This window comes from Myzus persicae, unplaced genomic scaffold, assembly GCF_001856785.1.
Source record: "Myzus persicae strain clone G006 unplaced genomic scaffold, MPER_G0061.0, whole genome shotgun sequence".
Taxonomy (NCBI): Eukaryota; Metazoa; Arthropoda; class Insecta; order Hemiptera; family Aphididae; genus Myzus; species Myzus persicae.
In genome coordinates, this window is record NW_019103602.1 from 767,229 (window position 1) to 784,765 (window position 17,537).

General features: G+C 30.0%; 1 protein-coding gene across 1 annotated transcript in view; it reads right to left on the minus strand.

Moving 5' to 3' along the window:
* Positions 1-3,666: 3,666 nt before the first annotated feature.
* The window catches only part of LOC111034854 (gamma-butyrobetaine dioxygenase-like), a 34,774-nt gene continuing 20,903 nt past the window's right edge, over positions 3,667-17,537 (minus strand). The window contains exons 3-7 of the mRNA XM_022316253.1: positions 16,815-16,949; positions 7,607-7,712; positions 5,561-5,763; positions 4,376-4,542; positions 3,667-3,949 (exon numbers count right to left, since the gene is read on the minus strand). Coding sequence (XP_022171945.1) covers positions 3,795-3,949; positions 4,376-4,542; positions 5,561-5,763; positions 7,607-7,712; positions 16,815-16,949 — 766 coding nt within the window. The 3' untranslated portion in view covers positions 3,667-3,794. The remainder of the gene's footprint in view (positions 3,950-4,375; positions 4,543-5,560; positions 5,764-7,606; positions 7,713-16,814; positions 16,950-17,537) is intronic.

A 17,537-nucleotide genomic window follows, 5' to 3' on the forward strand; every position in this document is an offset into this window, starting at 1 on the left:
TAATATTATTACACTAGACTGTGCTAGTTCACTATTTTTTCAACTTGTTAATTTATGGTTATATAAAAAAATATAAGTTCATATAGTCTAGAATTCTTTTTTATTTTTTTATTTTTACAAGGTACATTAAAAAAAACACTTAGTTACAAATCAGTCACATTTTTAATTTTAATTGAATACTTACAATATATGCCCAATGGACAATAATAATATTTGATAAACTTTTATATATAGTATATGTATACAAAAACAAAAGGATGTAAAAAAAAGTAATACATATCACAGTAATTGACAGAAAAAAATATAACAGCAAAGGAGGCCATCCAATGGGTGTTTAATGTTTATTATTTCGGCTGAAATAAAAGTTTTCACATCAGACGGTAAACAAAAAAAAACAATTAATCATTTTGTACAAAAAATTAGTCTTCAAGTCGTTTTTGTTAATCTAAACATTTATACATTTGTAATATTATATTTATTTTATTGTATATTCATTTAGATTCGTAGGGGTATTATTATTTTGATTACATAGTACTCAAAATCAAATATGTAACATTTAAACATTAAAAGTAGTAAATTTAAAATTTAAAACTACATCAAAAAATCAAATTTTAGTAACATATAAAGAAAACAATAAATTTTTATACAGACTATGAAAAATAAACTGATTTCAATTGTGTTGCTCACTTTGTGAACAAATCCGATCGAGATGAACAATCCATTAATAATGTGGCTGTTTAAATACTACCATACAGCGCTTGATATATTTCGGTTTGAGTATAATAACATCATTAGCAAATCGATTTCCACCCCGGAAAATTAACATCAGTTAATATAAACAACAACAATTTCTAACACTGTCAAATAAATGGTCCAATAGACATTTTTTTTTGTAGTCGCTGTAAAAACATGACAGATGGCACCACAGATGTGTCTATTTTTCCACATTATATTTATTGAGTATAGAATTTAGGATTTAAAAATATGTATACAAAATTTGGTGGCAATTGGTAAAAAATTGTGGATTTACATATAGGTATACATTTTTTAGATATTATAATACAGTAACACACAATTAATAATATCTGTAGTAGCCAGTATCTATTAAAGTCTATCTTTTATCGTTTTCGTTTTGCTTCTGTTAAAATATTATGAATTGTTTTTTGTCAAATCGGTCTGGTATTATTGTAGAATGTAAACCTTAACCATACACTTTGTCTCTTATACATAATAAAGCTGTTACTTACTAAATTGTACATCTATGCGTCATAGCGTATTAGTCATTACCTACTCATTAGCCTAAATTACAAAACGTAATACATTACAGACATATAGGCAATTATATTTAATCATAATAATTATTTTTTTTCTTTTTGGGTACCTGGTCATCCTTCAATTGAAGGCAATGGAAAATCCGATATACACGCCAAGCACACAGCCTCCTCAACTTCCTTAGATACCACTCTGTTTATCACTGCTTGAGATATCATAAGAACGATAAAGCACAAATCATTACAAACTTGGCAGAAAACATTGGTAAAACATAAAACAAAACTTAATGAAATTAAAACAACTATTGTTCACTGGCCCAACAATCATCCTAATAGGAAAAAGGAAACCATCATCAACAGGCTAAGAATAGGTCACACCAGAATAACTCATGGTTACCTAATGTCTCGAGATAAGCCCCCCTCATGTATGACGTGCGGGGCCGAACTCCCAATAAAACATATCCTCACTAAATGTTTTGCATACCTCGATGCAAGGAACCGCAACCATTTATCCGGTGACTTATATGACATAATTGGACCAGCCCTGCCATCAAATAACATATTTTCTCCAGGAGACAGGATTGGACATACTCATTTAACCTTCTGAATAACACAATTTTAAAATTGAAACTCTCATTATTTAGTCTAGATATTTGTTATTATTAAACCTTTTATATTATTATGTAATTGTAATACATATTTGTAAAAAAAAAAAATGTATCTTATCCAATGGCCTAGTTGCTGAGGGTTATTTCTTTAATAAAAAAAAAATATATATATAAAATATTATTTTACTATCTTAAAAAAAATTCAAATCTCAACAAATATTGGATTTTCGATGTCCAAATAAAATCATACATGTGTGTACAACTATGCATGGTTATCATGTTTACACATCTCATCCATATCATGGTTTGCATGCCAACACACTTTATCCGTTTTGTCAAAATCTACACTTTGATGCAGACTGTACTACTGTAGTCGTAATTAAATTTTACTGAGATGCGCTGAGGTCCAAGTCAACGTGCACGGTTCTTCGGCATGTAGAATAGCTCTGATTTGTTTCAAATTCACGTGATCAATAAACTCGTAAACGATTTTCTTCGTTGATTGCTCGTTTCGCTCTTCACTGGTTTAAGAAGCTCTTGATCGATTTTCATCGAAAGTCAACATAGAGTAAACATCACGAGTATTCACGATAGGCTGAATTTGTTTTTTAAAGTTTCAACGTTACATAATCTGTCTATAGAAATAAGTATTAGGTACCTACCAAGTTATCTTATTTCCATGGATATCCGTATTTTAAAGATATGTTTTCTACGCGACTAGGGAAAACCTAGATTATAATTTTAAGTTTACTAACCTAGATTTATAGGTTCTGAACAAAGCGTGGAGTGTACCTATTAGTCTTAATATATTATTATATTGTTGCGTTTTTATGTTAGTGATAATTTTTCTTGTCAAACTACTGACTTGTGTTTGTTATACCTTGAACATTTTTTGATATTCTCAAGTATTCATATTATAATGCTTAAGGTAATCCACTAAAAAACAAAGAAGTGCTCCAATTGGCGATAAATTCTACATTTATTTAATTCCTCAAAATAAACCAGTGGGACCCAGCCCTTTCTAATCGATGCACTACATACTAAATTATGGTATTTCAGTTGTAAAATTCTCATCGGCTCTTAACTTCTGGAGTATTAATTTGTAGATATTAAAAAGAGAGTCAAAATAATTTTTAATACCGAAAAAAATGTAGAGTATTAAGATAATTGAAAATAATCCCATCTTGCGATGATTAGTAGTTATGATGCCTTGCTAGATTTGATAAAAATAAAAATAATAATACTTACGATTGTGTAACACATTTTTAATAAAACCAATTTTCAAGTTCTGCTTCTAGAAATTAAATAAGCTAACTTGTTGTAAATTATTATTTATTAGATATAATATGATGTTTGTACTTATTTCTCATATGTAAAATCTGGTTTTATTATACCATTATCCTGAGTACAATAGTACATATAATACACATTTTCAAAAGGTATTTTTTTTCATAGTGCAATAATTCTTTGATGTTGTATAATATTTTAATTTTTCATGATCAAAAAGTTACTTAAAAAATAATGGAGTATAAGTTCTATACAAAAACGAGTTTAATTATTTTTAACATCTAACCAGAAACTTATATGTTATTCATATTAATTATAATGTTAAAATTAATAAATTTAAATAATTGTAAGTTCTGCTTTTTAAATAATCTTAGTAGAAACTAAATGAAAAATAAAAAAAAATGCAAATTAATAAGACTTTTACTTATTATATTTAAATACCAATAGTAATGAAATAAATGCAATTTATAAATTAAGTCACAATAACTATACAGTATACATGCGTCACAAAATGTATATAATATATTTTAACTGAGTTTATTTAGTTTAGCCAATGGTTAATCAATCATCATTACTGGATTACATAAAAATTTTACTCATAATTTATATACATAAACTATTTGTATGATTAGTTAATATTTTTATTTGACAGTTGAGATCGGAGTACACGAGTTCTTGATTTTATCAAATCCCAGTCTAAATAACCTCCAATTAATAATCTAGAGCCATGGTATCCTTTTCTTCCGTGAAGTACTCGATGGTTGTCAAAAGTTAAAATGTCCCCTTGAAATAAAATAAATGCAACGTTTTAAATATTATAAGCTTTATAATACGCATAGATGACAGCAAGGTTATGCATTTTAAAGATGAACACTTATTTTCAGGAAATGTATAAAAATATATTAGAAATGTAATATATTGGTAAGTTAAGTTACAGTCTACAGTTGAGTTAAAGTTAAGTATAACATTTTCGGAAAACTATCCTGTTTCGAAGTTTGACATTAAAATGCACAGATACTCTTTTTCAAAGAAGTAAAAATAAATTACAACCAAGAAAAAGTAGCTAAATATATATATATATAAATTAACATTATGTTAAGTTTAACAACTTTACCCTATTGTGTGTCACACGTGTCGTCACAATAGGTCACTATAGTGTGTTGATTAAAATATAAAATAGATAAATGATATAAGAGATATATAGTATACCCGGTTTCATTTTAAAAGTGCTGATGATCTTTTCGTTGTACGCAATCTTTACAAATTTTTCGATTGCATCATACCAAATGTGTACCTTATCTATTGATACAGGAAATTTCGAATCTCTGTGATGCTCACTAAAATTAATTCTCTTGACATTCCCATAACTGTCTTCGCTATATAAAAAAGTAAACAGAACATGAATGTCCGGTTAATATATTAATGGCTATTTTAAAACTGCAATATTTACAACATGCAAAAGAAATAAATACAAATTTTCAGTTAGTTATGATAAATTATGTACCATACGTCTTAGGGTCATAGTGTGTGTTTTTCTAACATTATTATTAGGGGGGTGGGGGCTGAATGCTTTAAATTTATTAAGGAGGACTGGGTAATCAATATTAGATACTGCTTCATAAATTATATTTTATTTTGATTATCTGATATCAAAGTATATTATTCATTCTATCACACTAAATAATTATTTTGAACAGTAGCTAAAAATAGAAAAAAAATACTGTAAAGCATAGTTTTAATAATTAACAAAAACTTGAAATTCAGTGACGTATACTGTATAGTGGGGAAAAAACAAGCGTACAAATTGGCTACATCAATAATTGGTTATAAAAACCGGGAAATGGCTCTCCAGTATACAGTTGTAGGTGTTGACTGTACCTCCTCATCGAGTAGGTACACTGAAACGGATGTTATACAATTTGAATTCAATGATAAATAATTAAATTAATTAAAATATTTTAAAACAATTTCATTGTGCGCGGTATCCAATTAATAATATTGTATACGTCATGGTTTAGAAAAGATTCGAGTCCCCACCGATGACATTTTTCTAATAACCCATAACCAAATGACTGAAATCGTTATTTTTCATTTGATGAATATAAACAACTAAAAATTAACGTTGTGCCTTCGATTCGCGGTCTCGTTGAAGATTTAATATTCAACAATAAGCTGTGCAGGTGCAGCCTACAATGCGGTCTGACCGTAACTCTATCGTCCAAACCCTAACCGGGTAACACTAGGATACCCATCTGAACTCCAATGGACATAATAATATAACAATGCGCAATAATATTAATATAATCTATAGTGGTGTATGAATTATTTCGCCAAAGTCCACGGCGGAGGCAACAATGAATAATAATGATAATGGCTTCGGCGTGTGGCACTAACCAAATTACGGGCGAGACGTAAACGTTATGAAAGTTGTAGCCGGCGTCGTGGCCGCGGTCAATCCACCTCACCGGCACCGCGGACAGCGTCTTGTAGCAGTCCACGTCCATTTCCTTCAGAAGGTCGCACACCGACAGCCCGTCGGTCACTTCGGATTCGCCGCCACTGGACTCCGGTTGAACGATGCAGTGCAGCAAGATCACCTGATTTCAATCGAACCGAATGTCGGCCGGTGAGTTTACGAGCTCATAATATTATTTCCACGGCCAATGATGATGTATGACGTGCAGTGTGTATTAGACGAGTTTTTTTTTCCCATCATTTCGATGGCTTTATTTTTTGACGATTACGACGAGTCGTACATTTTAATATATTGGATTAGCTCAGACGCACGTTTTCTTTATTGGGTTTGTTGCATCGAAATCGACGAGGATCTTGCGATCACAAGGGTCACACTTTTTTCTAATGGTTTATGATATTATATTACGATGGTAATATTTTTAAAATATATACCGGAGACTAGCATTAGGCGAAACCGTAAAACGGGCGTGACCTCAGCACTTGGATGGGTACGATTTTGAACGGAAATCATGCAGGGACCACCGCGATGTCCCAAAAATATAAAACTCATAACTTGGAACAGCCAAAATTAAATAAATATTGACGAAACATACTAAATACATCAGTGTACATTTGGAATGGCAGCTAACTTCCTCGGTATAACAAATTATCATTTATCTCTGCCGGTAAAGGAAATTCTTAGAAAAAATTTGCATCTTCCTGAAAAAGTGGATTCCCGCTGAAGATATTTAATATTCAAGTATTTTTTAAGTATACAAATGTAAGAAAAGTTTCCATATAGTTTTGCTAACTATACAATTGTTTGCGTATAATTCCACAAATAATTTTTATGATTGTCTGAAGTTTAAATTTCAACAAGCTTGAATATTCACTACCTAGTGAAATCACTATTTCTCATCACTCGGTTAAAATTTTTTTTTTATGTAATTCAGGGAGCATTTGATCTATGCATAAATGCATGTCACCTTATTGGATGTTTGCATCTTTAAAAAAAAAATGTAATTCACTATTCTGCGCTAAATTTTGATCTTGTAATAAAATATTACAAAAATGAAGAGTAAATTGTTATTTTTAATACGAATTTAAATGAGGGTAATAATAGTACTTATGTTGAAAAGATAAAAAAAGTAATTTGTTTGGTTTCATTAGTTAGTAGTGAAAAATAAGCACAGTGTATATTTAGGTAGGTACTTGTTAATATTATCTTCATCACGTTTTATTTATTTTTTTATAACCACAATAACTGTACAAATTGTTTGAATTCTCACTTTTATTATTTTGTAGTATTTATTTGTTATTATTACTGATCATTTTTTAAATAAGTAGGAATCGATTGTAAATATTTTGTAACTTTAGGTTTTTAGTTTATCGTGGAATGTGGTAATTTTTATTCGTTTTTTTTCTGGTAAGAATGTTCAAAATAATTCTCATTTTATCTGCAGCAATTATCGACCCGGCCCATAAAGTTACTCTAGTTCGTAATTAAATTTCCTACTATATCTAGGTTGAATGCAGATGTGATTGAAGCAAACTATTAGTTTCAAGTATTCGGATGATAATTGATAATACAATATTACTTTCAAACTACAGTACCTATACATAATACCCATTATTGCATTTTTGAATTCTGTTGATTGATCAGGATACAGTAAACTTAAGAATGTAAAAAGTTTCATTGAAGATAAAATATTAGAGTATAAGTACAAAAGCATTAAGTATTTCTTGGATTTTCACATAATTTTATAGAAAGTATTTTTTTTTCTGAACATTTTATATTATATTTTATTTATTTATTTATTTATTTATTTATTTATTTATTATGAAACATACAATGTGAATTATTCAAAATAATAATATCTACCACCTTTAAACAAGCTTGTGGGTGCAAGCCATATACATTGTATGTCACGTGTCTTGTATGGTTTTAATAAAAAAATATCAAATGAATAATTGAATAAAAATTACCCCGGGTGTGTATTCGTAATATGGCAAGTCCGTGTGTAGTTGTAAGTATGTTGATCTATATGCTAAATTGGTCGCATCAGAGTTCACTTCAACTTTAAACGTTTCCCTGCGAAAAAAAAAAAAAAACAAAATAAAAGCAGACAACAACCATAACGGGATATTAGTTTTCGTAGAATTCGTTTATTTATTTTTTCTCCTCAAATTGTATAGAATTTTAATAGAATTTCATCACGGCGCGTACGCGCGTAGGTGGGTAGGTATATTATACAACTGTGCTCGTATAATATGTACGAGAAAAATGTTTACTCTGACGTAGGTAGCTTTACGTAGTATTGCGACAGTACCAGTAATTTATGCATTCTTATTAACTGCACACTTCGTACTTATCGTCCAATAACGCGACGTCACCGTCATCCGGACACAGAAACGAATAATCAATTCGGAACACATTTTATCGAACACGGAATAACTCGCGTTAGTTGAGCGCATCACATTTTATTCTGATGTAATGATATAATATTTCACATGGTGTTATTATTATTATTATTTTTATTATTATTATTATTATTATTATTATTATTATTATTATTATTATTGTTATAATGCTTTTAGGTGTGGCTAAATAGGTACGGAACGACGGAATCGTAGCCCGTAGGTACACGTTACCCGTATCAAAAGTATATTTTTATTATAATTTATAATACCCATGTACCGCAACAACCCGCAACCACCTGCCACCACCACTTGTCCGCCAGACGTTTATGATTTCCCGGTAGAGGTATAATATCGGTACTACTCGGTTCGCGTTCGTACAATAATAAACGTTTACAATATTCGTATTTTATAGAGACGCGTTCGTAGGTATGCAATTACACATGTCATGCAGGTACGTATATTTGCCTCGATCACATGCATATTGGTAATATTATTATTATTACTATTACTCTGGTAGTTATTACCGGAACACAGAGTATTACAAGTAGGTATATCACAATGACACAATGTAAGCACGATTGGCTTGTCGATGTATAGAGCCGCGGTATCAAAGTACCCAGAAACTTCCCACTCATGACGTCCGTTCGGAGACTGTTTAGAATGTATATTGTGTGTGCGCCGCCGCGGTCTCATTATACCGTCGTAATGCACCCTTTACCTGCCCTTTGAAAACAAACCACGATCGTCTCTATAAACACGCCAATTGTTGCACAATATAACCGGCACGTGCACAATGATTATGAATACACGTTATTTGCTATTACCTTTTTGATCCGAGTCGCCCGGAGCAGACGCCCCTTCGACCTGCGCTCCGCCGTCGTCATTATCACAGGTGCGAATGGACCTCTAAGACACGCGTGGTGCTTGTTATACGTGATTGTAAATATCTCACAAAGCTCACACAAACCGACAATAATCAATACTTGACAACTTTCTATGATTTCTCAAATTTTAGCACATTTCATAATCGAGTGGTGAGAACCAAATAATATATTATATAATACTTTTTTTTTATAATATTAACATTTTGGAATAAGACTCACGGGGTAGAAGGCACCAGAAAATATATTGCAGTCCGCCACATGAGCACTTGTTTCCAGGGCACATATATAAGTACGACTATACCTATGGTAGTGCATTTATATGTAATATAATTCGCTGAAAATACCAATCCGTAATGTAGTGTATATTATATTTAATGCTAGTCATCGATAAATTAAAGGAATACGATGTATAACGAATTAGTATTACGACCAAAATAGTTTTAATTTTTTCGATAAATGTTTCATAATTTTAAAATTATAAGATTTATGGTATTTCACTAAAATAATAATAGTTAGACCTATAATAACAAGGGCTACTAAATTTGAACGCAGGGGGGCTAATAAGACCCGTTTCGCTCCCACCCTACTTGCGCCAATACCCATTGACTTAGACGATTCGATAAATACCGGAATAATTCGGAATCGACGAACCGAAAATATTATAATTGAGTGTCGCGTAACACGACCGTACTTCACTAGATCGAGATGTCAATAAATAAAACAACAATATTTTGTTTCGTTACAATTTGTGATGATTATGGCAAAGACTTATTTACCAATAATTTTTCTTGCATAACCTGTGGCTATCCCTATAAGGGGATACGATCCTACACGTGTAGTAAATAAAAATACACTTTTTTTTGTGCTGATCGTACAGACTGTCCGAGCGTAATTTGATTAAACTTCTTAAAAAATATATAAGAGCTCGCCATGAAGTTAACTAGAAAATTACTTTTTTATTTTTTTGAAATATTGAACTCGTCAAACTCTGATTCTTAAATTCTTATTTTTATTACAAATTTTAATAATATTGAAGTAAAAATTAATTAAAAACGTAAAAAGGTCTCCTTTTCACGTAAATTTAAGAACGAATTAAAAAATGTCTTTAGAAATGGTATTGGATAAATTGCATGGTATACAAATATTAGTAAAAAGGTTGATAATTTGCATACAAATTTAATGTTTGAAATCTGGCACCTGCAAGTATCTGGATAAATCTTATTTTTTTAGCAGTTACATCGTGACTCGCTTCGTCCCGCAGTACTTACACTATACCTTTTGAAAACGTCACCGTCGGTCTCATCTCAACCGTTTTGCCTTACGAAAACCACTCTTCTTGTAGAGGTACTTATACTCGTCTTGGACCTAAGTCGTCCCGCGGCCGAATTTATCTCACGTCCGCAATGTGTATAAGTGTACTCGTGCTCTGTTCAGCTTTATATAATTCAATAAATACCTGCCTGCAAATTGGCGGACTCGACTAGCCGAAATGATTGTGTTGAATGGGGACTATTTCGCGAGGAAGTGTGCAACGGAAATTTGAAATTTCAAACCTCCATCGTACAACTTCGCACACGCTCTGCACTATAATTCGGTACTTACGCGTTCGGAGAAATCGCGTTCGGGTCAAAAGCTGGCAGAAATTATACAGATATATCAATATATTCACTCGAATACTCGATAGTGTATTATGATATGCATTGCTAAAATAGACGTAGGTATGATATTTCCAGACAATCGTTGCGGAGTAAATAATTATACATTAGCATAAATATATAGGTATATTATAATATAGTAATAATGTTTCCGACCATTATAATTATTACTATTATTAAATTCTGCATTGTTAGCCGACCACAGAGCGCTGCTATTATTGTGACAGTCAGCACACAGCGACATTATAATATTAGCTGCGTTTTAAGTCTGTATTTTGACAGTTTCTCCTACGTTGCGTTAGAACATAATATAATTATTTTATGCCGCGGTGCAGGTAGGCACCGTTATTATACAACGTCGAAATGGTATAGTAATTTAAATAATTTAATAGTTCAATAGTCGTATAACATAATTTAAGATATCGATATCGTTGAGATATTCGTGAGTAATAAGATATTCTATCATAAAATATCGATTTGATTTTCTAACTATAGAATGATTTAAATTTCCGTGCTTCGTAATTATTGCAGACCTTAATTGATAATATCTTAGCTATTATCATATTTTATGATACCTGTATTAAGGTCCTCCGGATTCATAAATTTGTTAAAAAATTAAAGTCTTGCGTTTATCGGATAGGCATTTCATTCCATATAGTCCAGAATCAATCGCATCACTTTTGACTCAATTGAACTTCGAGTCTTTGATATAAGTATTGAACAGTTCCAAAACGATGTCGGTATCGAATCGAACATTGATATCGACACTGTTAGTTATCAATGAAAAATGTGAGTATGGATACGGGTGGGCACTAAATCAATGATAGACTTTCATGATTTCTTTGGAAAATGACTGTTAGCCAAAAGTATAAGTTCTCCACACAACGGTCAAGATTTAATACGAATTTTTTTGTCATTCAAACATTTTCGGAACCATTGAAATATAGTTTCTTTAAATAATATTATAATCTGTCCATAAATCGGATTAGGTACCAATTCGCAGCCTAAGACTTGTTGATAATATTTTTCAGTTATCATCAGATAGCATAAAAAAAAAAAACAGTAGCTTAAGTAGTAGTAAAAGTAGTTTAGATCGTCCGGAATCGACAGACGTGTGTATATTTATTATATTGCAGGCACACTGCAGCTGTAATTCGATATAATCGATTTATGGCGACTATAAGATTTAAAGCAGAAAATCGTTTTTATTATTCAAATATATGTTTCTACCTCGGTGACATTTTTCATTATTCGTTATTCATTTCGCATTTCGCACTTCTTTATTTAATTAAATGCATCTAAACAATTCATACGCGTACCTATATTGGATCTGTTTGTCGCCCCACTGCCTCTGAGGTTATTTCTCCTCTTTATTGCTTATTGCGACTAGTACATAGCCTATGTACTGCAACTACTATTTCTATGATACATTGCAAATACATTTATGGGTCTGCGATGCATATTATGCGTGTAAAAGTATACTAAGAAATTCAAAACGAACAAATAAACCAAAACATGATATTTTTATTTATTTGGATCAGTCTACTGGAAATTTATGAACAAGGAATATGTAAGTATGGCATATTCGTATCCTCTTTTACAAGGAATAAGCGGATTATCTGGTCCACAACAATGCAATATTTCATAACGTAAATGGCTCTTATTGGTCACTTTGACAGAAATAAGTATTTTAAAATATCACATTATATGGTAATTTACTATGTTATATTAAGAGAACGCACCCGCTATTTAAAGAGTTTATTAAGGACATTTTATGAAGAATTAAAACGATTGATCGTAAATATATTTGAGTACGGATTCTATGTATTTTAAAAGTAGTTTCATGTTAGTACCAACAATCAGATTATATAGAAGAACTGTTTCATGTGTGTCAAACTTACGAGTAGGTAGGTAAATTGTTTATGGTTAATTTACAATTTTTGTACACTTCATAGAAGATAACTTCATGTATGTTGTAGCGTTTTTGTTTCTTTGATATCAATAGGTACCTACTCAATAATTTTTAACTGACAAATGAAAGAACAAAAAAAAAAAACAAATAAATAGTTTAGATTGTCTTTAAGTTGGTTAGCAAAATAATGAAAAATCAAATAATTATAAAAAGTGGTCTTAAAAAATGTAATAACACTATCACCTATTTCAAGAATCAAGTATAGTTATACTTAATTTTAATGATTTCACGTGAAAAAAATATTAATTTGACTAAACAAAACCAATGACAGAAATTGTATTTACATGGTGGATAATATACAAAGTGTTTAGCTAACTTTCAAGGCTGTTTGAATTTAAGCTCTTATTTTTTGATATGTTTATTATTTTACATAATATATGGACTATCAAAATACTGAAAACATTTTGTGCAAACCTGTGCCATTTCGTTTTTAATAATTTTGTTCTATTATAATGTGTATTAGAAAGCATACATTAGATAAGAAATATTTTATTATTATTCGGTTGAATAATAATTTGGCTGTACTCATACAATGTATAATAATTATAATATAATATCTCATATGCTAACTTACGGTGTTGTACTTACTTTCAGCTAACGTAATAAATACAATTGGTTTTCGTTAATTGAAGACAAAAACAGTCGAAAAACAAAAATACAGTGTAAAGTAGGTACCTAAAAACAAATCGTTCATGTTTACGCATCATTTATGTTTTTCTTTAAGCCTAAAGGCACTACGGTGATAAAAATAATGTAACTTATCGATATCAAATAAATAGTTATTACTTTGAGACTATATATTCTACAAGTCTTTAGATATTACATAATATTTAATACTATAGCAATATTGTCAATTTAAATGCATTCTTTACTTTTAACTTTTTTTAGACTTACCATACTTACTTACCTACTTGCATGATTCATATTCTATGATAATATCTATGCAATTAATAGTTATATAATATCTAGTATAGTTTCAATGACGGTTCTAAGGATATAAAAGTACATCATTATAATGTTAAAAAGAGTTCCAACTATATTAGTGCATACATTTATGATTGGTGTTAACAAATGTACAATAATTGGTTAAAAAAAATATAAAATAATCAAGTCAAGAAATGAAAGTTGAATCAATTAAATTGTTTTCCACATTGAACATTGAATTAAAAGTATTCAAAATACTCAAGCTATCGAATAAATTCTTCAAAATGGTGTCTGCTTTTTTCATATGAAAGAGCTCAATCGAAGAGTTTAGTTTTATCGAATTAAATGTCCCAGACTACCTTCTTACCTACTCAGTTATATCAGAATAAAAGACAGAATAACAATGGCTATAGTTATCGACCTTAATATGAAATTAACGAACAAAATAGCAATAATTGCGTCTACCATCTAATCCATCAAATCATTAATAATCCAATAGAAAACAATATTGATTAAAGTCTCGCCAGAAAAAATATAATATATTTAACTCTTAATAATATAAAGTACCAAATAATAAAAATCAATATTTTCAATATGGCCATAGCAGTACATTCACATAAACTCGTATTATTATTATCGTTAATTATTATAGTAATGTTCTGTGTATACAACACAAAAACGGTATGATATTGAATGCATTATTATTTGATTTAAAATTGTGTGTATATATTTGTGCATTTTCACAATTTTAATAACTGTTTTCATAAATAAAATATAGATTATAATTGTTATCTAGTCAAGTCAGTTATTAGGAGTCAAACAATATTCGTATTTTTATATTATTTTCTAATTGTTTGAGGCCGTAAAAACATCCATTATGTGCTGGTGGTTCCATCCCCCTTTTAAATACAAAATTGAGGAATTCTGAACATTTTATCACGGAATTTCAGTTATTACTTTAAAGTTTAATAACGATTCATTTAATTATATTATACAATTGATCCAAGTATGTTGACCTAATAATGTCATCTACAGCGGCATTTTTCACGAATGACGTCTATTGCGGCCAAATTACAATTCCTAATATTTTACAATAATTGTAAATGTTAATATTAGTACAGTGATACTAAACTCATAATAAGATTTGACTACGTGGTAATTTTACCATATTGTTTTGGGTTATAAATTGATTCTATTACGATTGTTATTATACATCATACGAGCATTTACTACATGTGCATTTTACGATCGGAAAATGTAAATAGGTACTAATAGCATCATTTTTCAGTCTCAAAAGCTATGTGTATAATATATTCCGAAATTAAATTAAATATTGTTGTCCGGTGTACATTTTTGAATACTATCGCAAGTTAAATCGCCCAACTAAAAGTGTTGCAATCAGTAAATATAACGTGATGTGTATTACCTATACATACAAACGTGAAAAGTTTTGCAATGCTCAAATTTTGGTCGAGTGCTTCAGTACTTACGAAATGTTATCATTTCATTTGTTTAAGGCTCCGTACCGGTAAACATTGAAGCGATTTACAGGTACGTCAACAATAATAATCGTTGTGGTACATTACGTACCATGATACCGCACCACGATACGCATTGATATCATGTCTATGGTTTCACAATGCATTTTATCTCGACAAGAAGTAGTTTGCGTCAGATTGTCTTCTGTGTTCTGGAATTAATTCGTTCCGACCATTTTGCAAAGTGGCCATATTATTACTGAGTTAAGGACAAAGAAAATGAGTTCACTCGAAACTCCAAAGCGGCTAAGAGTTATTTTCTACGTTTTGTTTTTTTCTAGGATTTCTACATACATAGGGGACTACTCTACACGTTTTTTCATCCGTTTTTTTCTTTTTTAATAAAACAAATATACCTTCATTGAATCTAAGGAAGAAAAAAATACCCGAACATAAATTTGTTCTCGTGGGAATATTTTTGTCATCTTTAAGAAAAAATAAATTAGAAAAATGCTATTACAATGTTTTTTTTTAAAGCTATAAAGTACCTGCAATACATAACTAAAAACGTGTATATAATATGTATTTATATTATTTTTTTTTTTAATAATTCATATAAATGACCGGAAAAATTACTTGTAATGCCCGCCCTACAATTTATTTTAAAATACAATATTAACTTTTTAAATTACAATTTTAAATTGATTCAAACGAATTTCATACTTATAATTATCCGTTATAATAGATTAGCTTTTCATTCACGTTGATAATATTTTTTTTTGACTAAAATAAATATTAAACTACTTAATTTGAGTATTAACTTATATATAATTTGTATAAATATATTTATTTTTAGTAAACCAACGAAGTTGAAAAATTTAATTTAAAATAATTTATTTAAATTTTGGAATTAGTAACCAATAACCATAGTATTTAGTTTATTTAGGATTCTGTCCAGTTTCATACAAAATAGGTACTAAAATATTATTTTCTAATTTATAGATTATTTATACTCTTGGACCAGACTTTTTGTTTTGTAAGTTCGATTAGTTATCTAGCAGTTTATGGTAGTGCGTAAAAATCTCAAAATATAAAAGGTTATAAAATGGCCGAAAACAGCAAAAATATTTATGATCAATGTTCATAAAACAAATACTTTATTCAAATATGCGTTAAGGTCAATAAAATATTTAATTATAATAAAAAACAAAATGTAAGTGATAAAATCCAGAAAAAGTGTTACTAACAATGGGCTTGTAACTTAACTGTTTGCGCTGTTTCTTATAATTTTGCAGCTATAACTAGTAAGTTCTTACCATTACAATATGATGTACAGGCAGTAGTCGAAGTGGCTCAAAATAAGTGGCGAGATGCCTTTCGTGGTTAGGTTACAATTATTTGTTATCGCTTAAAAAGTCGTATAAAATAAGTGGAGGGATGGAAAATGTGAACTATAAATTCAATTACAAAGTGAAAGGATGCCATCCCGCTGCATCTCCCACTTCGACCACTATAGTATAGAAACACCGTACACGAAGAAATCATGATTGTCAAACAATAGCAAATAATGCATTTCGTAAAAAAATTAACAAAAAAATTAAATTTTAAACTTGATGATTAGGAGATATACTGTGATAAATATAGCAACAATTTAAGAATTGTAAATTTGAAGATACTTGTGGCTTTGATTTATTATGCACGGAAAAAAATTAAATCAAGACTGTTAGAAACGTGGCCGTAGCCCATACTCGTCGCTCTTATAGATCGGTAATTCCTGACACGTCCTAAATCAACGACGAAGTGCTTTATAAAGGTTTGTTTTTGTTATTGATTTATTATTTTAATTTGTATGCACATTACCCGTATTGTGTCTTCTTCAAAAAAGCAACACGCCCGGCAAGTTCTTTTACCCTGTCTTGTTCCAACCCACAACTTTTGATCATCGAGATGCCATAAACTGCCAAAGTATCCAACCACTGTAGTAAAGTTTCGTCACTGTTAACAAAGAAAAATAAAAATTGAATTATGGATCAACATAGGTAATAATATATAGTTTAAAGGAGAGAAACATATTTGTTCACTAATACTGTAGTTGTGTGTAAGTAAACGATGTATATGACAGTACAAATATACTCTTACGGGGATTATATCGAACGCATTCGTAAATTTACATACATTTGCATATTTACAATGAGATGGTAGGTAAATAGTTAATATTGGTAGAATGTTATTTTATGTTCGACAATTTGAATTATATCATGAAATACCGAAATGGTACACACTCTAGGTGTGCAACCTTCTCAATTTAAATAAGAATTCTTTTTTTTTCATTTTATGCAAAACTGATTATTTATTTAAATCGATGTTGTAGGATTGCTTGCCTTTTACCTTTTTGGGTCACGATTGAGAGTAGTGCCAAAATAACAAAAAATATGATTTTGACTCTTCAAAGGTTCATGCAAGAAGCTTTAAGACTGCACGAAATTAGTAACAACGAGCTGCGTTGGCTAATTTTTTATAAAATGTTCTGTTATTTTACAATTATTTTCAATTTTTGAATACACATTAAACACCTACAAATAC